The sequence below is a fragment of the Nomascus leucogenys genome, chromosome 19 (assembly GCF_006542625.1).
Source record: "Nomascus leucogenys isolate Asia chromosome 19, Asia_NLE_v1, whole genome shotgun sequence".
NCBI classification, from domain to species: domain Eukaryota; kingdom Metazoa; phylum Chordata; class Mammalia; order Primates; family Hylobatidae; genus Nomascus; species Nomascus leucogenys.
The window spans coordinates 60674436-60701580 of record NC_044399.1 but is presented as its reverse complement, the minus strand read 5'-3'; the positions used below and the strand labels follow the sequence as shown (position 1 = coordinate 60701580).

Sequence of the window (27145 nt, the reverse complement as noted above, 5' to 3'; positions counted from 1 at the left end):
GAGGCCGAGGTGGGTGGATCACCTGAGGTCAAGAGTTCGAGGCCAGCCTGGCCAACATGGCAAAACCCCGTCTCTACTAAAAATACAATTAGCCAGACATGGTGGCAGGCACCTGTAATCCCAGATATTCGGGAGGATGAGGCTGGAGAATCCCTTGAACCCAGGAGGCGGAGATTATAGTGAGCTGAGATCATCCCATTGCACTCCAGCCTGGGCGACAAGAGTGAAATTCTGTCTCAAAAAAATAAAAATAAAATAAATAAATAAATACATACATAAATTAGCCGGGTATGGTGACACACACTGTAGTCTTAGCTACTCCAACGGCTGAGGCAGAAGGATCACTTGAGTCCTGGAGTTCAAGGTCAGTTAGCTATGATAGCACCAGTGCACCCCAATCTGGGCTGCAGAGTGAGAACCTGTCTCAAAAGCAATAATAATAATAATAGTATAGAGCCACAGACATTTTGGAAGGTGTAAGATAACATTTTTCAGTTGCAAGGACCAGAGACCCTCTCAGTTTACCTCAAGGGAAAATGGGAGTGTGTTGCAAGAATAAGGTTGCTTGTGGGGGAATTGGCCAAGGTGGCTGCTGTTGACTTCTCTGTCCCCAGGACTTGGCTTTCTCTGCTGGCCTCTGGCCCCTGCCCCCTCATAGCCTCAACAAGCCCCTCGCCCAAGGTGGCCATTCCTCCAGCAGCGTTCTGGTCCCCTCCACAGCTTCAATCCAGCGGAGCAAAATTTTTTCTTTGTTTCTCAGTTCACATTTCTGAGCTCAAGAGGAAAGCTGAACAAATAACTCAGCTCATCTTTCTAGGCCAGACTACTCAAGTCACATGGTGTTGGCCTGCCTATAGCTGGCTACCCACAAGTGACATCCCAGTCAGCTGTGACTGGGAAGGGGGAAGGGGGAAGTGGGTGGGGGTCACATGGTACAAAATATAGCCAGCCAGGCCTGGCTTCAGGAAGGGGCTGGGGTGGCCAGCAACAGAAACATGCTAATGCAAATACAAAAAGCAAGAAAAAAATGTTCCACGATCCCATCATCTGTACTGGTTGTTGTTGTTGTTGTTTTGTTTTGTTTTTTGCTTTTGAGATGGGAGTCTCACTCTGCCACCCAGGCCGGAGTGCAGTGGCATGATCTCGGCTCACTGCAACCTCCACCTCCCAGGTTCAAGCAATTCTCCTGCCTCAGCCCAAGTAGCTGGGACTACAGGGGCGTACCACTATACCCGGCTAATTTTTTATTTTTAGTAGAGACAGGTTTTCACCATGTTGGCCAGGCTGGTCTTGCACTCCTGACCTCAGGTGATCCACCTGCCTCGGCCTCCCAAAGTGCTGGGATTACAGGCGTGAGCCACCACACCTGACCCTGGTTGTTTTTTCCTGTGTATTTTACCTGGCTGAGTACATATTCTATCCAGTTTTGCACTTTGCTCTTTGGAGTTAATATTACGTCATAAGCATTTCCAATATCATTACAACACCATTACCATTTCAATGACTATATAATGTTCCCATGTGCAGGCACGGTTTTCTTAATCCCCTATAGGCATAAATGTTATTTCCTAATTCCTATGATTATACATAACCCCACATGCTTGGAATGGTTTCAGGAATGTACAGGATGACATCTTAGACTCCACTAACTCCAGGAGTGTTTAGGAAACCTGGCTCTTTCGCTTGAAGTGGAGGTACGATGGCTTTTTGGAAGAGGCCACAGGGATAGCGGGAATACGTTGGTTGGTCCCAACCTCTTAGCATCTGCCTATATCCTTGCTGTTGTCCTTGAATGCTGTACCTGAGAGCTAGACTCAAGGCCAAGACCAGGACCTCTCCTCTCCCTGCCAGCCTCCAAAGAGGCCAACAACAACCCAGGCTGTGAAAAGGGAAGAAGAGTGAGTGGGTGCCTTCTGAAGTCTTTGCTCTGATGAGTCTGTCCACCTTGGAGGTGAGGCTGAGCTGCCTCCCAGACTAACATATGCAGTGAGGAAGAAGAATGGGGCTAGGAGAGCCGCTAATGTAAGAGTCATGGAGGCAGAGGCTGATGTTCAAGCCCCTCCTTGTGTAGATGAGGATTTCTGGCAGCCCAGAGTGTCTGGGGTCACGAGGGAGCTGCAGCCAGCACTGGAATGTAGGCCTCTGAGCCCAACCTGGACTCTCACCACTAACCCTCCTGGCTGTCCATTTAATTGATAAGAACATGTAGTCAACCGGAAAATTAATAAAAATGCCACTTGAGTTTGATGGCTCTGCTCTGAGAAACAGCAGCTCGGACTAGCTGCCTTCAGAGTTGGGGGCCTATGAGCACTGACGCCTGTTAGAGAAGGGAAAGCTAACACTGGATCAGGGGTTTAAGGAAACGCCTATCTGCAAAAGAGGGCACAAGACAGGCAGACCTCAGCCCCGGGCCTGAGGCAGGTGAGTTCCTGGTGGTAGAGTCCACACTTCCAACCTGGAGGACATTTATGCAGCAGCTCCTTCCAGCCCTGGCCACCACCGCTACCCTAGCAGGGTGTCTAAGAGGATGGAAATGCTAGAGGATTGTAGGGCCAGGAAAGTTATCATTCCTATCTGTTCGCACTCACTAAAAAAAGTCCCCTCGCTCAGGAAATGAGCTTACAATTCTATAAAACTCATTTCATAATATATATATGTATGTATTTTTGTTGTTGTTGTGATTTTTTTGTTTTGAGACAGAGTCTCATTCCCTCTGTTGCCCAGGCTGGAGTGCAGTGGCATGATCTCGGCTCACTGCAACCTCTGCCTCCCGGGTTCAAACAATTCTCCTGCCTCAGCCTCCTGAGTAGCTGGGACTACAGACGTGTGCCCCGACGCCCGGCTCATTTTTGTATTTTTAGTAGAGACAGGGTTTCGCCCTGTTGGCCAGGCTGGTCTTGAACTCCTGACCTGAAGTGATCTGCCCCCCTCAGTCTCCCAAAGTGCTGGGATTACGAGCATGAGCCACCATGCCTGGCCTCATTATATATTTTCTTCCACTTTCTTGTCTGGTATTTCCAGGCTGCTGGTGTCCTGGTTTGGGTGTGTTTTGGGTGTGTGTTTTGCTTGTCTAAGCAAGTAGAGACTGACATCTTCCAAGACAATGGCCTATCTTGAATTCCCTGCCTTATTGGAAGAACCCACCTCTCAGGGAGCTGTGTGACCCTCAACAGCTCCCTGACCCTCTCTGAGCACTGTCCATCTTGTAGAAAGGACGGGAAGAACTAAAAGACCCACCCGGGGCTTTGTCCTATCCCACTGCACTGTGTTCACATGAGAGCCACCGCTTCTTACTATCATGTGACCTTTGTCAAGCGTCTCAACCCCTCTAGACAGGGTCAGCTTCATGGACATGAGATTGGTGCAGTCACACAAGGCCCCACGCTCAGAAGGATGCCCACTAGCTTCAACCTTCTGTGGTTGCCATCTTGAAATTCCTAATAAATGGTGCAAAAGGGGGCTGACGTTTGCATTTTACACTGTACCCTGCACATGATGTAGCAGATCCTGCCTCTAACCCGGGTCTCCTGAAAAATAGGTTGGTAATGGGGGGGCTGTCTCACTCTCGGTTGGGTGGGAGAGCGAATGAGGTGATCCCTTCACAGTGGCCTGGTGTGCAGGAAGTGGCCTTCGCCCGAGCCACCCTTTTGGTGTTATTCCACGGCCCCTTCTGTAGCCTGCCTCTTGGCCTTCGTCAGATGCCCCCTCCTGTCCTTTCCTGTCCCCTCTGATGGTTTCTCCTCCTTGATCTTCCCTCTGTGCACTCTGACCCAAGGATTCAAACATCCAGGGCACGCGAGCCCAGACTAGGAAATCACAGCAGGTCTCCTCCAAACCCTTGAAGCCCTTATCAGAAAGGAAACTGCTAAGGACTCTGGCTCCAGTTTATGGCGGCTCCTCCCTCTGCGTTTACAGCCTTTTACTGCTCCTTGGCCCTGGGGGTTCAGACAGTGCCGCTCTTTTGTGAGGGAAGATGGCGCCAAGGAGCTGAGCTGTGTTGCTGGTCCACCTTCCCTCTGAGGGCCGGGCAGTGGATTCCCTGTGGCTGGTGCCAGGCCAGTCTGCAAGGGTCTACAGGAGCGCCTGACTTGGCCTAGCAGCCATACTTACAGGACAGCCTGATTACTCTGGCCAGGTATCCAAGGTTGGCTTTTTGGATTAGAGCACTTCCGAAGAAGATACTACACCAACCACAAGGCCAGCAGACGTTCTGCTCCCTCTGTGCCAGCAACTGTGGTGGGCACCTTGCATATATTATCTTGTTGTTTTTTTTTTTTTTGAGGCGGAGTTTCACTCTAGTTGCCCAGCCTGGAGTGCAATCTGGCGCAATCTCCGCTCACTGAAACCCCCACCTCCCAGGTACAAGCAGTTCTCCTGCCTCAGCCTCCCAAGTAGCAGGGATTACAGGCGCCCACCACCATACCCGGCCAATTTTTGTATTTTTAGTAGAGATGGGGTTTCACCACGTTGGCCAGGCTGGTCTCAAACTCCTGACCTCAGGTGATCCACCTGCCTCAGCTTCTCAAATTGCTGGGATTACAGCCGTGAGCCACCATGCCCGGTTTGCATATATTATCTTGATACCCACAATATCCTGGACCTGTTAGGTGGGAAACATATGGAAAAGGATAGCTCGGCCGGGTGCAGTGGCTCATGCCTGTAATCCCAGCACTTTGGGAGACTGAGGCGGGCGGATCACTGGAGATCGCGATTTTGAGACCAGTCTGACCAACATGGAGAAATCCCGTCTCTACTAAAAATACAAAATTAGCTGGGTGTGGTGGCACGTGCCTGTAATCCCAGCTACTGGGGAGGCTGAGGCAGGAGAATTGCTTGAATCCAGGAGGCAGAGGTTGCGGTGAGCCGAGATCACACCATTGCATTCCAGCCTGGGCAACAAGAGTGAAACTCCGCCTAAAAAAAAAAAAAAAAAGGATAGCTCACAGGTGATTTCACCCAGCGAATGAAGGATACCCTCACAAAGTGGGTCTTTATCCTTAGCTCCATTTTATGGATGGTGATATTAAAGCTTAAAAAGGATGTACAACTTACTCAAGGTCTCAGCTAGTCAGTGTGGGGTCAGGATTTGAAATCTGATTTGTCTTTCTGACTCCAAAGTCCATAGTGTGATGTTACTTCTTGTTCATTAATTTCCTCGCTTGTTTCTTTCTTTTCCTTTTTTTTTTTTTTTTTTTTTTGAGATGGAGTCTCGCTCTGTCGCCCAGGCTGGAGTGCAGTGGCGCAATCTCGGCTCACTGCAGGCTCCGCCTCCCAGGTTCATGCCATTCTCCTGCCTCAGCCTCCCCAGTAGGTGGGACTACAGGCACCCGCCACCACGCCCGGCTAATTTTTTTGTATTTTTAGTAGAGACGGGGTTTCACCGTGTTAGCCAGGATGGTCTCGATCTCCTGACCTCGTGATCTGCCTGCCTCGGCCTCCCAAAGTGCTGGGATCACAGGCGTGAGCCACTGCTCCCGGCTCACTTGTTTCTTAATATCACATGGTGCTGGATACAAAACAAGTGGAAGGCTTGGCTCTGGCAACTTTCATGGCACCATGTTGGTTGGGCTGTCTGGACAAGCACCTTTAGAAAAATCCAGCACCCTGTAATCCCAGCACTTTGGGAGGCCGAGGCAGGCGGATCACGAGGTCAGGAGATTGAGACCATCCTGGCTAACATGGTGAAAGCCTGTCTCTACTAAAAAATACAAAAAAATTAGCCGGGCATGGTGGTGGGCGCCTGTAGTCCCAGCTCCTGGGGAGGCTGAGGCAGGAGAATGGCGTGAACCCGGGAGGCGGAGCTTGCAGTGAGCCGAGATTGCACCACTGAACTCCAGCCTGGGTGACAGAGTGAGACTCCATCGAAAAAAAAAAAAAAAGAAAGAAAGAAAAATCCAGTACCTCATATATGCAATAAAAACAGCCTTGCCCAGGCTGCATGCAGACACGTGGCAGAAAATACTTCTGAGAGAGGTTCACTGTGGCTTCCTACCTCTGTGCATCCCCTCCTTTGTCCCCTCTGGACCTGGTCTTGGGTGCCCCCTGGGGCCCACCTTACAGCTCTTGGGAGGAGGAACAAGAATTATAGAACAAGGCTGGGCGTGGTGGTTCATACCTATAATCCCAGCACTTTGGGAGGCCGAGGTAGGTGGATCACCTGAGGTTAGGAGTTCAAGACCAGCCTGGCCAACATGGTGAAACTCTGTCTCTACTAAAAATACAAAAATTAGCCTGGCGTGGTAGCACAGGCCTGTAATCCCAGCTACTACAGAGGCTGAGGCAGGAGAATTGCTTGAATCCAGGAGGCAGAGGTCGCAGTGAGCTGAGATCGCGCCATTGCACTCCAGCCTGGGCAACAAGAGCGAAACTCCATCTCAAAAAAAAAAAAAAAAAAAAAAATTATAGAACACATCAGTGCAGCTTTTGGTGCCAGAGGAAGGCCTGGGGGTTAGTGGTGATGAGGGCGCCTAGCAAGGCTGGGGGCTGCGATGCTGTAAAGAGTTCAGGGCTCCTGAATTCAAAGAACACTTGATCATTTGCAAGTACCTAGAAGTCCCCGCTGTCATCACAGCAAGACTTGAGCATGGGAGTGGGCACATTCTGATGGAGACTCACCAGGGGTCACCTGGCTGCAGCCGCTACCCCTAGCTGAAGACTTACAATGAGCAGTGAAAGGATTAAATGTGCGCCAAGACCTTTATGGGCCTTGGGAAGCCATTTGTGCCAGAAAGCTGAGCACTTACGTCTTTCAGAAACTAAATGTACTGGCTAGACTATTTCCATTCAAACCTAACCTTAAATCTGTCATATTTCATTCCCACTTTATAGGGAAGGGAGGGGCATCTTTAAGAGCCCAATAACTTGTAGGACCTCCCTAGCTGGGGGAGCAGGGCCCTAGGCCAGGTTGCTCTCTTTGTTTTTTTCCAAAGATGTCTAACCCTTACCAGGTATTCCCTGGGCATCAGGGGGGTTCTAACCACTTTACTGCATCACTTTTTTTTTTTTTTTTTGAGACCGGATCCCACTCTGTCGCCCAGACAGGAGTGCAGTAGCTCACTGCAACCTCCTCCTCCTGGGTTCAAGCGATTCTCCTGCCTCAGCCTCCTGAGTAGCTGGGACGACAGGCACATGCCACCATGCCCGGCTAATTTTTGTATTTTTTGGTAGAGTTGAGTTTTCACCATGTTGGCCAGGCTGGTCTTGAACTCCTGACCCCAAGTGATCTGCCCACTTCGGCCTCACAAAATGCGGGGCTTGCAGGCGTGAGCCACCGCACTCGGCTGCATCACTTCTTCATTTAATCCTCCCAACGACCCACCAGACAGGCACCGCCATTCCTTCCATTATACACTTGGGGAAACCAAGGCACAGAGGAATGACAGACTCTCCATAAGAAGCAGGGCCGTCCATTTCCAGAGCCTCTGTGTTGAACCATTGAGCCACACTCCCCTGGCTCATCCAGACACTTTGGGATAAAGAAAACACCTCTTCCCCGCGGCCCACAGTGCTCTGCCAAGCTGGCCTAGGCCAGTCTGCCCCACCTCACCTTTCTCCCTCCCTTGCTCTTCCTGGTTCTCAGTTTTTATGAGTTTCTGGAAAAGGCAGAGCTTTCTCTTGCCTGGGGTCTTTGCAGTTCCTGTTCTCAGCTGCCCACAGTCTCCAACTCTCCTGTGCCCTGTGTCTGTCTCACCTCTTCTGCCGATCATGTGGCACAAAAAATATCAAAACAGGGATTATCGGCGTCCTCTTCCCACCCTCCCCCAGACTGGGGGCTGCTGAGGGTGGAGACCCTGCTCTTGGGTTCCATTTGGGGCCCCAGTGCCCACTGCCTTGGGTGCCTGCTTTCCTCGTGCTGCCCTGGCTCCCCGAGAAAAGACCCAGCCCCATGTTCCCAGGCACAACTGCCTCCCTAGGGGTGTGCAAGACCCTCCATTGTCTTGTAGAGTTTAAGGTTAATGCCTTTTCACAGGGAAATTCAGAGCAGGGCATCTCCTGGGGACGGCGAGAGAAAGGAAAGCAGGTGGCCTTTGTTGGGGAGAAAAGGTCAAAGTTCAACGGATGGGAATGGAGTGGGGGAGGGCCAGGTCTGTTACAGACAAGCCAGGTTCGGCTGGAGGAGCTGCTGGACCTGCACAAAGTGGGTGGCTGCCTGAGCGAGCGGAAATGGGTGAAGTGCCCCCACAGCGCCCCATACTCCCTTCCTGGGTGGCCCTGGTGCCTTTCTTGGTCTTGACCTCGGGAATCTGTTCTACAGCTGAGGGTGTCCCCAAGGGCATTCTCTGAATATCCACTCTGCAGACAGCGACCCTACCTCCCCCTCCTTCCCTGGGCAGGCCACGTCTAGCACCTGCCTCTCACACCTCTGTGCTCTTACAAATTGCTCTGGCTCCTCTCTGACCTTGGAGTAGAAGAGAGGATGGGGATGGAGCCCCTTACTTACTGCAGTCTGCTCTTTGTGACCGTATTTTTTGACCCCCAAGTCAGACCGCCAGGTCTTGATCATTTTCTGCTTTGTGAACCAATGGATTCCTGTGAAAAGTTATACAAAGGTAGACAGATGAATGCATTTAACAAATTGAGCTTCTTGAAAACAAGGCAGTTTGCAAAAAGAAAGACTCGTTTCATTGGGGGTGGTGTGGGGGCAGGGAACAATGTTAACAGCTAAAAGATTTGCCTTGTCACCTAAGCTGACTCTGCTTAGCCCGTTGAAGCTGGTGGGATGTCTTGCTCCAGTCTTCCTTATCTGAAAAGCTGGGCTAGCTAAATACTTGTTTTTCACTGAATTTTTTCTCACTTTCTTTTCTTTATTTTTTTATTTTTCAGGGAGACAAGGTCTCACTCTGTCTCCTAGGCTGGAGTGCAGTGGTGCGATCTCGGCTCACTGCAACCTCAAACTCCTGGACTCAAGTGATCCTCCCACCTCAGCCCCCTGACCCCAGTAGCTGAGATTACGGGTGTGCGCCACCACACCTGGCTAATTTTTATTTTATTTTAAGTTCCAGGATACATGTGCAGGATGTGCAGGTTTGTTACATAAGTACATGTGTGCTATGGTGGTTTACTACACCTATCAACCAATCACCTAGGTATTAAGCCCAGCATGCATTAGCTATTTATCCTTATGCTCTCCCTCCCGCTCAGCTAATTTTTGTATTTTTGTATTTTTATAGAGACGGGGTTTCACCATGTTGCCCAGGCTGGTCTCGAACTCCTGGGCTCAAGTGATCCACCCTGCCTCAGCCTCCCAAAGTGCTGGGATTACAGGCGTGCACCACTGCACCTGACCAGTTTTTTTCCCCCCAACATCCCTTAGGTGTTTGGGTGATTCACTGAAGCTATCAAGATAGATTTTCTAGTTTCAATAATTATTGTATCTTTTTCTATGCTCGAAAGTTATCAGCAAAAGTATTTACCAAAAGAGCATGACTACCAGGAGGTGAGTCTCAATTTACAATTCTTTTTTTTTTTTTTTTTTTTGAGACGGAGTCTCGCTCTGTTGCCCAGGCTGGAGTGCAGTGGCGCATTCTTGGCTCACTGCAACCTCTGTCTCCCAGGTTCAAGCGATTCTCCTGCCTCAGCCTCCCGAGTAGCTGGGACTATAGGCACGTGCCACCATGACCGGCTGATTTTTTGTATTTTTAGTAGAGACAGGGTTTCACCATGTTAGCCAGGATGGTCTCTATCTCCTGACCGCGTGATCTGCCGCCTTGGCCTCCCAAAGTGCTGGGATTACAGGCGTGAGCCACTGCGCCTGGCCAATCTACACATTTTATTGTTTGTGATAGTAATGTTTTTGCTAAGAAAGCTATTAACGTTCAACCATACTGATCTGTAGACCATTTATCCTTGTTTGTTTAGAGAACATACTCCCAGGGCACACTGTCATTAAAAGGGTCATCAAATACCAAGATTTCTTCAAAGTCTTTCTGAGCCATACCATTCAGGAATCCTCTCCGCCAATCCCCGCCAATCCCCGCCCCCACCACTTCCCATCTAAATTCAGTGACAGGGACTCCGAGGTCTGCTTTCTAAAAACCATCATCATGCATAGAATTAGCCCATGTCCCCACTAATTTTGCCACCACATTTAAGTCACACGATACTCTTATTAGCCTCTTTCTCCCAAGTTCCTAGTCACTCCATAGGGAAGATTCATTTCCTCTCCTCTAATTTGAATGCAATAGTTTGCAAGGACTATTCACATTTACCTCCTAGACCAATGAGTTCTTTCCATTTGGGAAGAAAAAGTGGCAGCAAAGCAAATATTGCTTTTGAGTGTGACCAAATGTCTCTATCCTGTAACTCAGTAACATCTCAAAATAATTTGATATTTCTTTATTAATCTATTAGGAGAATTTTGATATATTTCAATAGGAATTTCCAGTAACCTTTGAAGAACTTCAAATATGTGATATTTATTTATTTATTAGACGGAGTCTGGCTTTTCTCGCCCAGGCTGGAGTGCAGTGGCACCATCTCAGCTCACTGCAACCTCTGCTTCCCAGGTTCAAGGGATTCTCCTGCCTCAGCCTGCCGAGTAGCTGGGATTACAGGCGCCTGACACCATTCCCAGCTAATTATTTCGTATTTTTAGCAGAGACAGGGTTTTGCCAATTTTGGCCAGGCTGGTCTCAAACTTCTGACCTCAAGTGACCCACCTGCCTTGGCCTCTCAAAGTGCTGGGATTACAGGCGCGAGCCACTGGGCTTGGCCCAAATATGTGATAATTATTGCCAATAGCTTATGCTTGTCGTCATTGACCATCAATGTGCCGTCATTTCATAAAGTACAGAAAAGGGCCGGGTACGGTACCTCACACTTGTAATCCCAGCACTTTGGGAGGCCAAGGCTGGCCAATCGATCACTCAAGGTCAGGAGTTCGAGACTAGCCTGGCCAACATGGTGAAACCCCCATCTCTACTAGAACTACAAAAATTATCCAGGCATGGTGGTGCACACCTGTATTCCCAGCTACTCGGGAGGCTGAGGCAGGAGATTCACCTTAACCTGGGTAGCAGAGGTTGCACTGAGCTGAGATCACGTCATTGCACTCCAGCCTGGGCAACAGAGCGAGACTCTGTCTCAGAAAAAGAAAACATATAAAGAAAGAAGAAAGAAGAAAGAAAGAAAGAAAGAAAGAAAGAAAGAAAGAAAGAAAGAAAGAAAGAAAGAAAGAAAGAAAGAAAGAAAAGACAGAAAGAAAGAAAGAAGAAAGAAAGAAAGAAAAAAAGTATAGAAAAGATTCACAACCTGTATGTCTTGCAACTGAGTTCTTACCATTAGCAATGTTAACTGACAGGGCAAAGTCTCATCAGCAGGTCGGTTTTCACCACTCCCCTCCCCAGAGGATACATCTTCATCTGTGGGTCCAGAATCTGGACAAGACTTAGCTGGGTGCCTCCTCCTTGAGGTTTCCATGAGGCTACCAGCAAGCCAGCAGCTGGACCTGCATCATGTCAAGGCTTGCCTAGGTGGCATTCGGCTTCTGAGATCACTTGGTTGGTGGCAGGGCTTGTCCCTCGTCACACGGATCCCTCAACAGGGATGCCTCAAGATTCTAGGGAAAGCACCTAAGGAGGAAATCGCAGCCTTTTGATAGCCTAATGTGGAGTGGATGTGCTGTCACATCAGCCATACTCTATTTGTTAGAAGAGAGTCAAATGCCATACATGCTCAAGGGGAGGGAAGTATGCAGGGTGTGGAACTAGGAAGCAGGGATCATCAGGGCCCAACTTAGAGGATGCCAACCACAGCTCCTCATGACACAGCGACTACTGGCTTGACTCTGGCAAGGGGTTTCCAAGACCCTGTTCCAGACCCTAGGCTGGTATCAGTTCTGATTGGCCGGTACACAGGTTTCACCAGCTGTTAAATATCTCCCAGGTCCCTCCTTCCCACAATCTAGTTCAAGGGATGCAAGCATCACAAAACACGGTCCCTGTCCTCAGAGAGTTCATGGTGGAGTGGGTGGGACAGAGAAGTAGATCAACCACAGTGTTTGCTAGAGGTGAGCCCCAGATGCCACAGGAGTAGGAGGACAGGCTCTAGCCCGGTCTCGGGGGATGAGGTGGGAGAGGACTGACGAAGTGGCAGAGGGAGGGCAGTCGGCCAGGGAGGAAAAGGAGAGGCAAGCCACTATGCATATGGTAGGGACAAGGGGTGTCAGCAAGAAATAGAGCTGGAGAGCCGGGCATGGTGGCTCACTCCCATAATTCCTGTACTTTGGGAGGCCGAGGTGGGTGGATCACCTGAGGTCAGGAGATCAAGACCAGCCTAGCCAACATGGTGAATCCCCGTCTCTACTAAAAATATGAAAATTAGCCAGGCATGGTGGCATGTGCCTGTCATCCCAGCTACTCTGGAGGCTGAGGCAGGAGAATCACTTCAACCTGGGAGGCGGAAGTTCCAGTGAGCCAAGATTGGGCCACTGCATTCCAGCCTGGGCAACAAGAGCGAGGCTCCTCCGTCTCAAACAAACAAACAAACAAACAAAAAAAGATAGAAAAAGAAACAGAGCTGGAAAAGGGCCTGTGCCTGGGCCGGCTACCTGCGCACCACACAAAGGGTTCTGGGCCTTATCCTGAAGGTTATGTGCAGCCGGGGAGGATCTGAAGCAGGAGAATGACATGGGTGGCTTTGCACCGCACAATGTTTACCATTGCAGCACTATGTAACGGGGGTCAGGGGTTGGGGCTATAAACTGTAGGTGTGAAGCATCATTAGAACATTTGGCTGTCCTTGGCAAGAGCCGTGATAGCGGTTGTGGATTTGCGGAGCAGGGGGTGGTGGTGGGAGATTTTTTAGAGGCAGAATCAACAGGGCTGGGTGAATGAATGGAGGCGTTTGAGGGAGAAGGCGGAGTCTAGATGTGGCCCAGGTTTCTTTTTTTTCCTTTTTTTTTCTGAGACAGAGTCTTGCTCTGTCCCCCAGGCTGGAGTGCAGTGGTGCCATCTTGGCTCACTGCAACCTCCATCTCCCGAGTTCAAACTATTCTCCTGCTCACCCTTCCAAGGAGCTGGGATTACGGGCGTGTGCCACCACGCCCGGCTAACTTTTTGTATTTTTTTTAATAGAGATGGGGTTTCACCATATTAGCCAGGATGGGCTCGATCTGACCTCGTGATCCGCCTGCCTCGGCCTCCCAAAGTACTGGGATTACACGCATGAGCCACTGCGCCCAGAGGAGAATAAGGCAACTTATTTCAAGCTCAGCTAAACTTTGCTTCCCAGAAGTTGTTTAAAATGAGCAAAATAAGATATCAGAAGGTGAGGAAAATGTCTACGGGGGGCGGCTTAGGAACACGCGTCGCAGGTTGGCGTGATGACTTTAGGGGGATTCCTTTCTATTTTTCAGTTCCTTTTCTAAAAATGACCTTGGGGGGCTGTTTTCTCCCCCAACCTCACCCTTTGTTTTGGTGTCTCTCGCTGTGGAGAAGATCACTTAAGAAAACAGAACCTCTGGGCTGGGGGCGGTCGCTCATGCCTGTAATGCCAGCATTTTGGGAGGCCAAGGCAGGCGGATCACAAGGTCAGGATGGGAGAATCACAAGGCCAACATGGGGAAACCCCGTCTCTACTGAAAATACAAAAAAAAAAAATAAATTAGCCGGGCGTGGTGGCGGGCGCCTGTAATCTCAGCTACTTGGGAGGCTGAGAAAGGAGAATTGCTTGAACCCAGGAGGTGGAGGTTGCAGTGAATCGAGATCATGCCACTGCACTCTAGTCTGGGTGACAGAGCGAGACTCCATCTCAAAAAACAAAAATAAATAAATAAATAAATACATACATACATACATAAAATAATAATAATAAAGAAAAAAGAAAGCAAAACCTCTTTCTGGGTATGTTTTAATATAGGTATATCGGTGCTCTCCTCTGGTTACAAGCTCAGGCCAACTCCTAAAAGCCAAACTTGAAGACCACGAAGGGTGAGACGCCGAAAAAAAATCAGCAGTTTGCAGCTCTATTTACAATCCATAATAAAAGCACTCGAAAGTCAATCCAATTAGGAAGTTTTAAATTACTGTTTAACTGTGTTTTAATTTCATATAAAAAAAGATATTTTATCAACAAATAAATTCCCCCAACACTTCTGAAGATGGGATTTCTTTTCTTTTTTTTTTGAGGCAGAGCCTCACTCTGTCGCCCAGGCTGGAGTGCAGTGGCATGATCTCGGCTCACTGCAACCTCCGCCTCCAGGGTTCAAACGATTCTCCTGCCTCAGCCTCCCGAGCAGCTGGGACTACAGGTGTCCGCCACCACACCAGGCTAATTTTTGTATTTTTAGTAGAGATGGGGTTTCGCCACGTTGGCCGGGCTGGTCTTGAACTCCTGACCTCAGCTGATCCGCCCACCTTGGGCTCCCAAAGTGCTGGGATTACAGGTGTGAGTCACTGCACCTGGCCTTGAAGATGGGATTTCTTAGGGAAACCTTACTTTTCCCCTTGTGGCTTCAAAATCTCCACCTTGGCATTCCCGGTCCCTCCTCTGCAAAGGGGAGAGGAAGTAGGTCCATTCCCCCTTAGGTGGATCGACTTCACGGAGATGCCCATGTAAATGGCCGCCACTCTAAAAGATGTGGGTCGAACTGTCCCAGATCAGGCTGTGGGTAGCCCAGCTGGCAGAGTCAAGGCAACCTACCTACAGGTAGGGGCTGGATGAAGCGTGCTTTAGAGGGATTTCAGACAGAAGCCCTGTTGTGATTCTTTTAGGAAAGCATCCCAGATTGTATGTATTAGTCCTGTTGTAAAAGTCAAGACCTCCAGATGGTCCTGCCCCCTCCAACTCAGCCAGCCCCACCCTGGGTCTCCTTACTGTGGTGTGGAGGAAAAAGAGACTGGGCCAGGATTCAGGACCCCTCAGAAGTTCCAGCTCATCTCTGATACGGGCAAAGTGATCCTGGGGAAATCTCACTTTCTCTTTGCTTAATTTGTCCGATTTCTTTCTTTTCCTTCTCTTCTCTTCTCTTCTTTTCTTTTCTTCCTTGAGACAGAGTTTCGCTCTTGCTGCCGAGGCTGGAGTGCAATAGTGCGATCTCTGCTCAGTGCAGCCTCTGCCTCTCAGGTTCAGGCGATTCTCCTGCCTCAGCCTCCCGAGTAGCTGGGATTACAGGCATGCATCACCATGCTCAGCTAATTTTTGTATTTTTAGTAAAGACAGGGTTTCACCATGTTGGACAGGCTGGTCTCGAACTCCTAACCTCAGGTGATCCGCCCACCTCAGCCTCCCAAAGTGCTGGGATTACAGGTGTGAGCCACTACACCCAGCCAATTTGTCTAGTTTCTTAAATGAAGGGTTGGAGTAGATAACACTTGAATGGCCCCTGGGCTTATTTCTTTCTGCATAGGACTGTCCTTGAAAGATGGTAGCAGGCACAGCCTCCTTTATCTCCTTTAGGCCCCCCGTGGTCAGCCTCCTGGGGTCACACTTCCCCAGACTGTCGCTCCCAATGGACGGTATCTTTGCTTTGGAGATAGGGGGTTTCTTCCCAGAATAGGTAACAGGCTATTGAGGGAACAGAGTTACTCTGTGAAAATAACCACCATGTTCTATTGTGTGTCCAGCTCTGTGCCAGGCATTTATTGTATTGCTCAGGCTCACAACAGCCTTTGCAGGGGAGGTTTCCTCCAGTCTACAGGTGAACAAATGGAAACTCAGCGTGGTTAGGTAACCTCCAGTCTTAGGAAAGGTTACCTGTGTCTCTCTTCGCGTTCCTCCCCAAACAAACGTACATTGTCTAAGGCGGCACTTTTCCAAAGGAATAAAAGACAAAGTTACTGAATCTGAGAGAGCAATGTCCTGGGTCTCAGCTCCTCTGAAGTCCCAGCTGGTGTGACTTCCCCTCCACAGTGGTTTTTGTGGGGCTGACTAAAGGTCAGAGATCTGGCCAGATGCCTCCCAGGGAGCCCTTAGTCCTTGTTTTCTGGGATTCTAGGATTTCAACCCAGTATATAATTCCAGCAAAGACTCACTCTCTGCTTTATTAAACTTGTCTGCACTTAGGCAAAGTGGACTCTTTATCCTCTGTAGGGTTTTTCTTTAAAGGTGGAGCGGGGGGGTGAGTGAGCATGTGCAGAAATCCATCACCTTGCTTTCCAGTTTCCAGGCAACCGTGCAGGATTACAACAAGTCACATGATAGCGCTGCTGCCAGGGACAAGGGGAAAATGGAAAACGTGCTATCTTGAGAAAGGGGCTGCTATAAGCACAGGACTTTGGATTCTCCTCTAGAAATATCATCAACAAGTAGTCAGAGACCCAGAGGCTAGAGAGAGGGCTTTCCAGCACTTGGTCCAGCCTCCTGCTGGGAGGGAAGTGTCCCACCAGATATAAAGCTGTAGGAAAGGGGACAGGCCAGGGGTGATGGTGGAGGGAGTCACTGCCCTAAGGTGACCCAAGCACCTGTTCTGGAAACCATGCTCTCAGAGGAGTTATTTTTTATTTATTTTTTTATTTTTTGAGACAGAGTTTGCTCTTGTTGCCCAGGCTGGAGTGCAATGGCACGATCTCGGCTCACCGCAACCTCTGTCTCCTGGGTTCAGGCAATTCTCCTGCCTCTGCCTCTCAAGTAGCTGGGATTACAGGCATGTGCCACCACGCCCTGCTAATTTTGTATTTTTAGTAGAGACGGAGTTTCTCCACTTTGGTCAGGCTGGTCTCGAACTCCTAACCTCAGGTGATCCATCTGCCTTGGCCTCCCAAAGTGCTGGGATTACAGGCGTGAGCCACCGTGCCTGGCCCTCAGAGCAGTTTTGTTTTTTTTTTTTTTTTTTTTTTTTTTGAGACGGAGTCTGGCTCTGTCGCCCAGGCTGGAGTGCAGTGGCGCAATCTCGGCTCACTGCAAGCTCTGCCTCCCGGGTTCACGCCATTCTCCTGCCTCAGCCTCTGTGAGTAGCTGGGACTACAAGTGCCCGCCACCACACCCGGCTAATTTTTTGTATTTTTAGTAGAGACGGGGTTTCATCATGGTCTCAATCTCCTGACCTCGTGATCCACCCGCCTCGGCCTCCCAAAGTGCTGGGATTACAGGCGTGAGCCACCGTGCCCGGCCCTCAGAGCAGTTATTATTGACTGAGAAGATCCAAACCAAACCGGGCCTTGCTCTTGGGTCCCCTTCCCCTCCCCCGCTCCCACAGGCCCATAGCTGTCCACTGCCTCAGATCCCAGTCCCCTCTTGCTACGGTCGCAGCCATGGGATAATGAGGTAGTCCTTTGGTTAAAGTTGAGCCTACAGTGATTAGGGCTGGTTGCGGGAGGCAGTGACTGGTCAGTGGGGACAACTGGGAGGAGAGGAAAACCGCCCATGAAGAGCAAGTTTCCACTTCCTTTTCGAAAACCTCTTTTTTCTGAACATTGTTTATTTTGATTTTAGATGTTTTGATTTTTCTGTCTCTCCCCCACCCCCCACATTGTGTGTGTGTGTGTGTGTGTGTGTGTGTGTGTGTGTGTGTGTGCCTTTACTGTTGTTTATACGGTAGACACTTTTATGGCAATCCATACTCCTCTGTCTACACTTCTGTTCCAGTAATAACACCCTCTGTGGCCTAAAGACTCCCTGGAACCACAGTGACAGTTTTACTCTTGGTACTCCTGGGGTGGCCAAAGGTGGTGGCTGTGTTCTTGGCCCTGGGCCAGCTCAGAGCTGGTGGCTAAGAGGGTCCATGGGCCACTGAACCCCCAGAATACCAGCAGGCCGGGGATTTTAGAGCCCGCTGGTTTCCTCACACCAGCAGTTGTCCTAAGGCAAAGATGATTCATCGGGCCACACTCTTTCCCTGGCCTTCCTGGCTGGCTTCAGGGCCACATTTCAGAGCTGGTACTGCTGTCTTTATGCCAACCTGGCTGCCTGGGGTCGAGAGCCTGGAGGGACAGACCATGGGCACCGAGAGGCAGGTTTTGGGGAGGAGCTGCCACCTGTCATGGCACCCACGAGCCAGAGTCCAGCAGCATGGCTCTAAGAGCTTTCCAGTCCCTGTCCCAGCCCCTTACGCTGAGGGCAGGTGGCGCACAGTCCTGCAGCCTGCCCCTTTCCAGCAGATCATGGGTGATGGATCTTCCTCCTCTTTTTCTTTCTTTTTTTCTTTTCTTTTCTTTTTTTTTTTTTTTTTTGAGATGGAGTCTTGCTCTGCCGCCCAGGCTCACTGCAACCTTAACCTCCTGGGTTTAAATGATTCTCCTGCCTCAGCCTCCCGAGTAGCTGGGACTACAGGCGCCCACCACCACGCCTGGCTAATTTTTGTATTTTTAGTAGGGACAGGGTTTCACTATGTTGGCCAGGCTGGTCTTGAATGCCTGGCCTCAGGTGATCTGCCTGCCTTGGCCTCCCAAAGTGCTGGGATTACACTGAGCCACCACACCCAGGCTCTTCCTTCTCTTTTTCTATGGATACCTAGATAGAGCCACAATTCTTTCACGTTTTAAAGTTCTGAAGGCCTAATGACAGGCCATCTCGCAATTAAAAGGGCTCGTCATCCATTAAGTTGGAGAGTTAAGAGCCTTGCACAGTTCTGAGGCAGGGACTCTGCCTTTCACTTCTTGGATATCTTTGGTTCACACCTTTGTGTGTGTGTGTGTGTGTGTGAGGGAGTCTCGCTTTGTCACCCAGCCTGGTGTGCAGTTGGCGCCATCTTGGCTCACTGCAACCCCCCGTCTCCTAGGTTCAAGCGATTCTCCTGCCTCAGCCTCCCGAGTAGCTGGGACTACAGGCAAGTGCCACCACATCCGGCTGATTTTTGTATTTTTAGTAGAGACGGGGTTTCGCCATGTTGGCCAGGCTGGTCTCCAACTCCTGGCCTCAGATGATCCTCCAGCATGGGCCTCCCAAAATGCTGGGATTACAGGCGTGAGCCACCGTGCCCGGCCCTTTATGTTTTTTAAAAGGAAGAAAAGTTAATTATTCGCTCATAACATAAGGAATCATTCTATAGCAGCAGAAGAATAAATACATAATGCTCTGGGTTTGTGACATATTTTCTCATTTTAAGGGAGAAGAGAAGGTTGTGTGTGCCTTATAAACAAACGTTTTTGGGGAAATGTGGGAGAAATTCAAAGGTGACAATGGGGTGAGGAGTTTTCGATACATTAAAACGGCATGCATGCCTTGTCGTTTGGAGCGGGGAAAAAAGATATTCCATATCGGTTTAATATGTAACATATGGCAGAAGAGGGGACTTTGGAAGAGTAACGGGTATGCAGTTGTTTGGGAGAGATGGCCAATGTGTGCCGCTATGAGGGTCTTATGCCCAGCAGGTTAGGAAGCTGGACCTAGGTCTTCAGGTCACTGAAGTATACCTCCTAACTGGTGTTAGCACTCAGGCCTATACTGGCGGATTCACACTCCACTTTCACACATGCACAAACGCAATTCATCCACCAACTGCAGTCCTATATTTACCCGAACTCAGATGCACGTGCACAAGCGCGCACAGGCATGCACACGCCTCCAGCGGCTGGGCCCGAGTCCGCCCTATGACAGCGGGCCAGCCAACCCCAGGGCCGGAACTCCCTTTATAAAGTCCTCCAAGTCCAAATTCCCAGGGAAACTTGAATAGAGGTAGAAAAGCGTTTGATGATAGAAAAAAAAAATTTGCTTGCTTGCAGTTCTTGCGATGGCCATAATGCTACAAGAAACTGTTGCATTCCAGAGCCTGGGAGAGCGAGGGCAGGCAGGGGGAGGAGGCGGGAGCAAAGAGGCCGGAGAACTTGAAAGAAGAACTCAGAACTCCGGCTGAGAACGCCCTCGGGGCCGCGGGGGGCTGGCAGGGGGCGGAGGAGAGGCCGGGGAAGGGTTAACGCGGGAGCGAAGCGTGCGGCGGGGGCGGGCCGGGGCGGGGCGGGGCGGGCGCCGGGGCACTGTCCCTTTAAGGCGGGCGGCGCGGGCCGGCCGAGCGCGGCTGTGATTGGCGCGGCGGGATCACTGGCTCCGCGAGCCTGGCCCGGGGGAGTCGGCTGGAGCCGGCTGCGCTTTGATAAGGTCCTGGCAACTCAGTAACAGCTCGAGAGCCGGGAAATAAAAATAACCCCTCAGAGCGATGGATTTCGGGGCCGCCCGGCGGCCGAGGCGCCCGCCGAAGGCCCTGCTGTAAAAGGTGGGGGTGGAGGCTCGGCCCCAGCGGAGCCGCTTCAAAGAAAGCCCCCCTCGGACGGGGGCGAGGTCGCACCGAGCCGCGGCGTGGGCGCAGGGGGCGGGAGGGGGCCCGGCCAGGCGGAGGCCGGGCCTGGAGGGGGACACGGGCGGGGCGGCCCTGCGGAGCGGCGGCTGGGCTACGGGGGGCTTCCCGGGGTGCGGCCGGCGCGTACCTCCCTTTCAGGACCGTGCGCTCGGCTCGCGCCTTTGAAGTGCACAGTTAAATCCACAGCGCAGTTTTTGTTGGAAGCGCCCGGAGGACATTTGGTGCGCCGAGTGACTGCTGGAAACAGGACCTGCGTTGAAAGCCGGGCCGGGCGGGGGCCGCAGGGGCCGGGGGCGGCCGCGGCGGGGGCGGAGGCCCGCTCGGATCTTTTGCATAAAAGGGGCGGCGGGGCGTGCCGTTCCCCCTCCCCGGCCGGTGGCTATAGCTCTGATCCCGGGATTGTTGTTTCCCGCACCCCCTCCCCCGCCGCGCGACTCCCCATGTTCCCCGACGCCGCGGCCGGCCCGGGGGGGCCCGGGGCTGCCGCCGCGAGCCGAGCCGGGGGCTGGGGCCGGGCCCCTGCCAGGGGCGCCTGCGAGGTCTCGCCGCGGAGCGCGCGCGGTGATCAATGGTGAGTGCCGAGGCCGAGGCGGCCGGGCGGCCCGCGCGCTTTGATGTGCAGGGCGGCCCTTTGAAGTTGGCAGGCGGGCTATTTCGGGGCGCGCTAGGGGCCGGCGTGGAGGGGAGCGGCGGACCTGGCGCCCAGCGTTCCGGGGGGGCTTGGCCGGGCAGCCCTGCGCGCCCTGCGCCGGAGCCCCCTCCCCAGCGCGGGGACCGGGTTGGCGGGGGGCCCGGAGAGGAGACTTCTCCGAGTGGCGGCAGTGGCGGGGGCGGAGAAGGGGCAGATACCCCCCGGGGGTCGCGTCGCTGTCGCGGTTATGGGTGTGAGTTGGGGTGTGAGTGCGCGCGGGAGTGCCTTTGGGAGGTGGGATGAAAGGGTAGCGGCGCCCCCCGCTTGCCCTCCCCCGCCCCCCGCCTCTCCTCCGCCCCATCCTCTCCTCCTACTTCTCTCCCCCCTCCCCTTCTCCCCTCCCTGCCGCGGGTCCGCGCTAAGGGGCCCACAGCGCTGGCAGAGGCTCAGTCTGCGCGCAGGACCGGCCCAAGTCCGGGGCGCCCGCGTCCCTCGCGTCCCTCCTCCCGGCCCGGGCCCCGCGCCCCGCGCCCGTGGCCGCCCCGGCCCCTTTTGCGGAGAGGCAGAGACTCCGCGCGTCGCCATTTCTGGACTAGGCTGCTGCTTTCTGTGCTTTTTCTGCGGGCGCCTCTGCAAGCGGCGGCGCCAGGGACCGACCCCCCGCCCGGGCTTGGGGCGCTGCTGGCGCGTCCCGGGGCTCCGGCCTCGAGGTGTGCCTGCCGGGGCTCTGGAGGCGTTCGGTTGCATTTGGGCCGGGGGACCGGGCCGGAGGGGCTCGGAGGACATGAGAGCCCGGTCTCGGCGGCCTTCGTCTTCCAGGTAACGGGGCCGCTCCACCTCCCACCGCCCGGGTAGCGCGGTGCTAACGGCAGCCCACTTCTCCATGGGCCGCGCCGCCCAGTCCCGCGGCTCGAGGCTCTGGTCGGGGTTAGCGTGCACCCATCCCAGATCCGGGGTCCCTGGCTTCTCGCCCGGGGTTGCACCCCGTTCCCCAGTCCGCCCTTACCCTTCTTAGTTTGATCCTTTCCGTGCTAGGGAAAGCAGCTTGTTTATTGGTTAGATAAGACTTTTTTCTCTGGAAAAAAGACAGGCTTGAAATCAGTAGAGTTTGGGATTCTTGGCACAGGCAGTAGTGGCGTGAGACGGTTAGTGATCCAGTTTTGTAGGTTTCGCGGCTCCGGGAGGTGGGTTGGGGGCACGGGGGCGACGGTTCCGAGGCTTCCCAGTTCTCACTCAAAGTTTGAAGATCAAAGTCTCCACTGAGTGAGTTGGTTTCTGGTTTAGGGGAGGTCAGGGAAGACAGAGGTGTTGACTGAGCTGGATTCTTGGCGGGGGTAAGGGGCGCGCAGCGAACACTCAAATCTGAGTTGGGGAGGGGGCGTTTGCGTGCTGAATCTGGGAGTCCGGGAGCCCAATCCGCCTATGCTGGGCGGGCTTCTCTTGGGCCAGGATCTTCTGAATTTTTAAGGAGTGGGAAGAGGGAGCGCAGAGGGAGGGGGTGGGTGGGGAGAATGGGAACCAGATGCCGGGGAAGGGCATGTTTGGAGCGCGAGTTATCTGTGCAGAGCCGAGTGGGGAAATATACCGAAATTGGTTTCACCTGCACACAGCCTAGCGGCTGGGAGTGCGCCTTTTTGGAGTTGATGGTATCGGGGGAGGGCAAGGGAGGGGAGGCGAGGCGCGGGCTGAGCTGCCCTGCATGCGCCCTGGTCGAGTGGGTTTTTGGAAGGTTGTGTCTTACACCTCCGGTGTCCCCCTGCCGTCCCCAGCTCTTGCCTTCCTCTCACCTTCCCCGCCTCTTTCCCAACAGCTCCCTCCCACCCCCAACCCCGAAAAGTGTGCAGGGAGCTCAGATTTCGCCTTTGAAAAGCAGCGCCTGATACTTTAGATGAGCACCTCGCAGATAGCTGGGTTGCTTGATTTGAATTTGAGGAGTTGAAAAGCCTGTTTACTTTCTTGCTTTGATGTTGGGTAAGATCTGGTTTTGATTAGATCAATACCCTTTTCTCTCTCCCCACCTTCCCCCTTCCTTTCTTTCCAGAGAGGAGGCTCAGATGAGCCCCTGCTGACTTGAGAGAGACAGAGAGACCACGCCGATTGCTGAGAGGAACTGGAAGAAGAAAAATTCCCAAACTCAGTGGGAAGAGCTCCCTCACCATGAGTAGCGCTATGTTGGTGACTCGCCTCCCGGACCCCAGCAGCAGCTTCCGTGAGGATGCCCCGCGGCCCCCAGTGCCAGGGGAAGAAGGGGAGACCCCACCGTGTCAGCCAGGGGTGGGCAAGGGCCAGGTCACCAAACCCATGCCTGTCTCTTCCAACACCAGGCGGAACGAAGATGGGTTGGGGGAGCCGGAGGGGCGGGCATCTCCGGATTCCCCTCTGACTCGGTGGACCAAGTCCTTACACTCCTTGTTGGGCGATCAAGACGGTGCTTACCTGTTCCGAACTTTCCTGGAGAGGGAGAAATGCGTGGATACCTTAGATTTCTGGTTTGCCTGCAATGGATTCAGGCAGATGAACCTGAAGGATACCAAAACTTTACGAGTAGCCAAAGCGATCTACAAAAGGTACATCGAGAACAACAGCATTGTCTCCAAGCAGCTGAAGCCTGCCACCAAGACCTACATAAGAGATGGCATCAAGAAGCAGCAGATTGATTCCATCATGTTTGACCAGGCGCAGACCGAGATCCAGTCGGTGATGGAGGAAAATGCCTACCAGATGTTTCTGACTTCTGATATATACCTCGAATATGTGAGGAGTGGGGGAGAAAACACAGCTTACATGAGTAATGGGGGACTCGGGAGCCTAAAGGTCGTGTGCGGCTATCTCCCCACCTTGAACGAAGAAGAGGAGTGGACTTGTGCCGACTTCAAGTGCAAACTTTCGCCAACTGTGGTTGGCTTGTCCAGCAAAACTCTGAGGGCGACAGCGAGTGTGAGGTCCACGGAAACTGTTGACAGTGGATACAGGTAAGACTTGGACAGGGGCGGGTGGGCTGATGCTGTGGACTTTGCAGATGTTTTAAGTATGGTGGATGGATGGATGGATGGATGGGTGTGCTGCAGAGACTGACAGGTCTGTTGAGAGTTAGGACTACTGGCCATGAACCCTTTTTGATCTTGCTTTTTGTTGTTGAAAGAGGGGGAAAGTGATGCACATACAGTAAATACCTGCAGTCTTCCAATGCTGACATCAAACAGTGGCAAGCAGTATTCACTAATGTGGGTTACTTATTATCCCGGGCTAGTGTCTCAGAAGAGGTTGAGAGAGAGAGAGGACAGCAGCTTTTGATGCCTCTGAGTCATCAGATCCACTAAGCGCCGGTTTTGGAAGGGGTCACTTCACCACTAATCAGTAGAGGGTGGAATTAATGTGGCTAGGGAGGCAGCTGGGTTGTGGTGGAGGCACAGGAAATAATATGTGCACCCATTGAGGGGTAAGTGGGATTTTTTTTTTTTTTTGAACTTTTCTGTTAAGATAAGAGCCAGCAATTGACTTAACTGAGCTTGTGGTTCCCTTTGTAGAATTAGATATTTACCCAGCAAGAAAGGCCTCTAACTAGGGAAGGTCCTGTGACTTTCCCGAATGAAGGACCCTTAACTTTAGAGCCTGCTGGCATATTAATCCAGGTTTTAAATGCTCATGAGTCCGAGGGTCAGACTTCAGTTGATTATTTTGTTAGTGCTGATGGAGAAGAGATTTTGGCCCGGGAGTACTGGGGCCCTGGAGTACTTTCTCTTTGAGGCTTCAAAGACAAATAGTTCTTTGCAGAATGGCCAAGTCTTAAGATTCTTGACCTTTGGAGGCAACTTCAGACCTCTTGTTAGAATGAGTTTTTCTGTTTTCCCCCCTCCTCTCGACTTCCAAATATCCGAAACAACAAATGAGCCTCTTAATTCTGGGGTGTGGTTTATGACAGGCAGGGGATGGGGCTGCGCTTGACTGCTCTCAGAATGGTTTATCTTGCCCTCTGTGTGGATCTCTCTGTGTGTTAGGGGCCCAGGATGCGATCTGATAGCTGCCTCTGGATTTCCCTTTCTCTGTAGGGTGTGGTCTCCAGTGCCCAGCAGCAGGAAGAGAGGTGGGCACCAGATGGTTGATCTTGAGCCTCCCCGGGTGGCCAGGTCTTAGCCTAGCGGGCCATGATTTTAGGGGGCGGCCGAGAGAGTTGATTGTTGGCGAGGTGGGGAAGGGCTTGTTCTCCAACCACCAGGGGGCGCGCTTGTGGCTTGGGAACCAGTTTTACTCAGACATCTGGTCTACACCTAAGTGGAACCAGGTTGACTTTTGCAAGGAAGCACAGGTTCCAGGGAGGTGTTTCAGCGTCTTTATGCTTATGGAGTCAGGTTGTCTGGGAGGAAGATCTTGGGTCTGGCCTCTGCAGTAGGTCAGTCGCTGGGCACCTGCTACGCCTGCCCACCCCATTGTGAGACCATTTGGGTAAGCCTCTGGCGCTGGCCTCCTTGCCCTCTAGCCTGGCAGCCAGAGCTGAGACTACTTAAGGGCCATGGTAAAGGCTGCTTCTCCAGGGGCCTCCTGACTGGGGCTTCTGTGTCTCCCACTGTCGGGACCGGAGTGTCACCTTCGTAAATAGCACAGTGTGTGGTTTTGGATGCCCTCCCGAGGCAGGACTCTGCTGTGAACCCTCCCCTTTGTGGGTGGGCACTTGAGACCCAGCCTGGGCTTGCCTCATCTGGGATATTACCAGGATTCAACTCATGAAGCTTTTGTGATCCAGAAGGCAGGGACAGAAGCTCCTGTTTTCCAGGGCTGCCTTCTTGGCTGTGAACTGTGGACATCATTGATAAAGAGGTGACAGCTTGTCATTGACCTGAGAGTTTCCATACTAGATTCATGTGTGCCTTCTCCCACTGTTGGGTTGAGACGAAGCATCTTAAAGGACTCTCTGAAGCTCATATGTCTTAACTGGGCATATTTAAAGAGAATTTAAGACATAGCCAGATGATCTAACATCATTTTAACGTGTAAGATATTCGAGTGTGTGCACAGTATATGGAAAGGTCTGCTGACTCCTTATTCAAAGGCTTGCATTCCAGCCCGGTCCACCACTTACTACCTGGGTGTTGAAGCCTTTCTGAACTGCATGTGCCCATCTGTAAAATGGGTGGGCACCATTCTTTCTGTCTGTGTCATAGGATCGTTATTAGGACCAAAATAATAAACATGAAAGCCTTTTGTGGAGAGAAACGTTTTGAACAGCCGCAAAGTGTTATAATTAGTATAATTAGTAATGATGATGTAAATAGGGCAACCAGGTTGAGATGTCACTTTTGAAGGGTGACTCTTGGTCTAGCCCATTTTCCATTGTAAGGTTTTAGAGTGGCCCCCTGTCCCCCATGCCTCAACTTTCTTGTTGAACTGAAGTCTGTTTTTCCAGCTAGTTCTTGGAATGTAGAGATCCCATCTAAGGTTTAAGTTCCCCCCTTCCCTCCCCCGCACACTCACTCATTCTGCAGAGTACCTGACATCTGGGATGGGCTTAATAAGTTAGTAAAATGAATGAAACAGAAACGTCAGTCCTGCTGAGGAGGGTCTTTCTTCATCAGCTGCTGAGGAGCGGTCTTGGCAGCCGGATGCCTGGGGCACTGACCAGGCTTGCAAGCCCTGTGTTTACCTCGGGCACTCAAAGGAGCCTCGTTTTTAACGACTTGTTTGTGTCCTTACTGATTTGGTGTCAGGTTTAATATAAATAGTTGGGGCGGAAGAGCAGGAATTATCCTCAGAGGGCAGGACTCTGGTCTGAGTGGTTGAGGGGGATGCCTGGGCTTTTGACGTTGGCTATAAATAACCTAGAGCAAAAGCAACTTGTTGGTAGGAGCACGTGTAAAATCCGTGGCACACAGACACACACACGCGCAGTGTCGGCACACAGACACACACACGCGCAGTGTCGGCACACAGACACACACACGCACAGTGTCGGCACACAGACACACACACGCGCAGTGTCGAGGTGTGTGCGAAGGGGGGTTGTGGGATTAGGCACTGGGTCCAGCATTTATTTTGGGGAGGAGAATACGGTGCTGGGTGCACAGAGCCCTCCCTGTGTCCTCGCCTTTCTGCACGGGCCCTTGTGTGTCCTGCCCAAGGTGGGGCTCATCTGCCTCCCATTGGGCCCTCTGCTCTGGCCTCCCTTAAAAGAAGTCGGGCCCAGCAGATGGCCCTCTGCTGGCTCTGAGTGCTGCTTCCAGTTCTCTGAAAGAACTCGCTGATGAGGCCCGTTTTTGTGCGGAGCCATTGGAATCAAGCTTGGCTTCAATTATCAAAGAAAATGATGCCATAGGAAAGATATGCTGGAAGCAGTAGTCCACAATTAGAGG

The 27145-nt window shown here is 52.0% G+C and overlaps 1 protein-coding gene across 5 annotated transcripts in view; it reads left to right on the top strand.

The window, feature by feature from the left end:
* The window catches only part of AXIN2 (axin 2), a 107406-nt gene that overhangs the window by 54446 nt on the left and 25815 nt on the right, over positions 1-27145 (top strand). For 2 of the 5 annotated variants that reach the window (XM_030800680.1, XM_030800684.1), the window contains exons 1-2: positions 19888-20086; positions 22843-23773. In XM_030800680.1, the coding sequence (XP_030656540.1) occupies positions 22959-23773 (815 nt within the window). In that variant the 5' untranslated portion in view covers positions 19888-20086; positions 22843-22958. Of the gene's footprint in view, positions 1-19887; positions 20087-20614; positions 20742-21564; positions 21621-22842; positions 23774-27145 lie in introns of those variants that run through there. The other 3 variants (XM_030800682.1, XM_030800683.1, XM_030800681.1) reach the window with 3 other exon arrangements.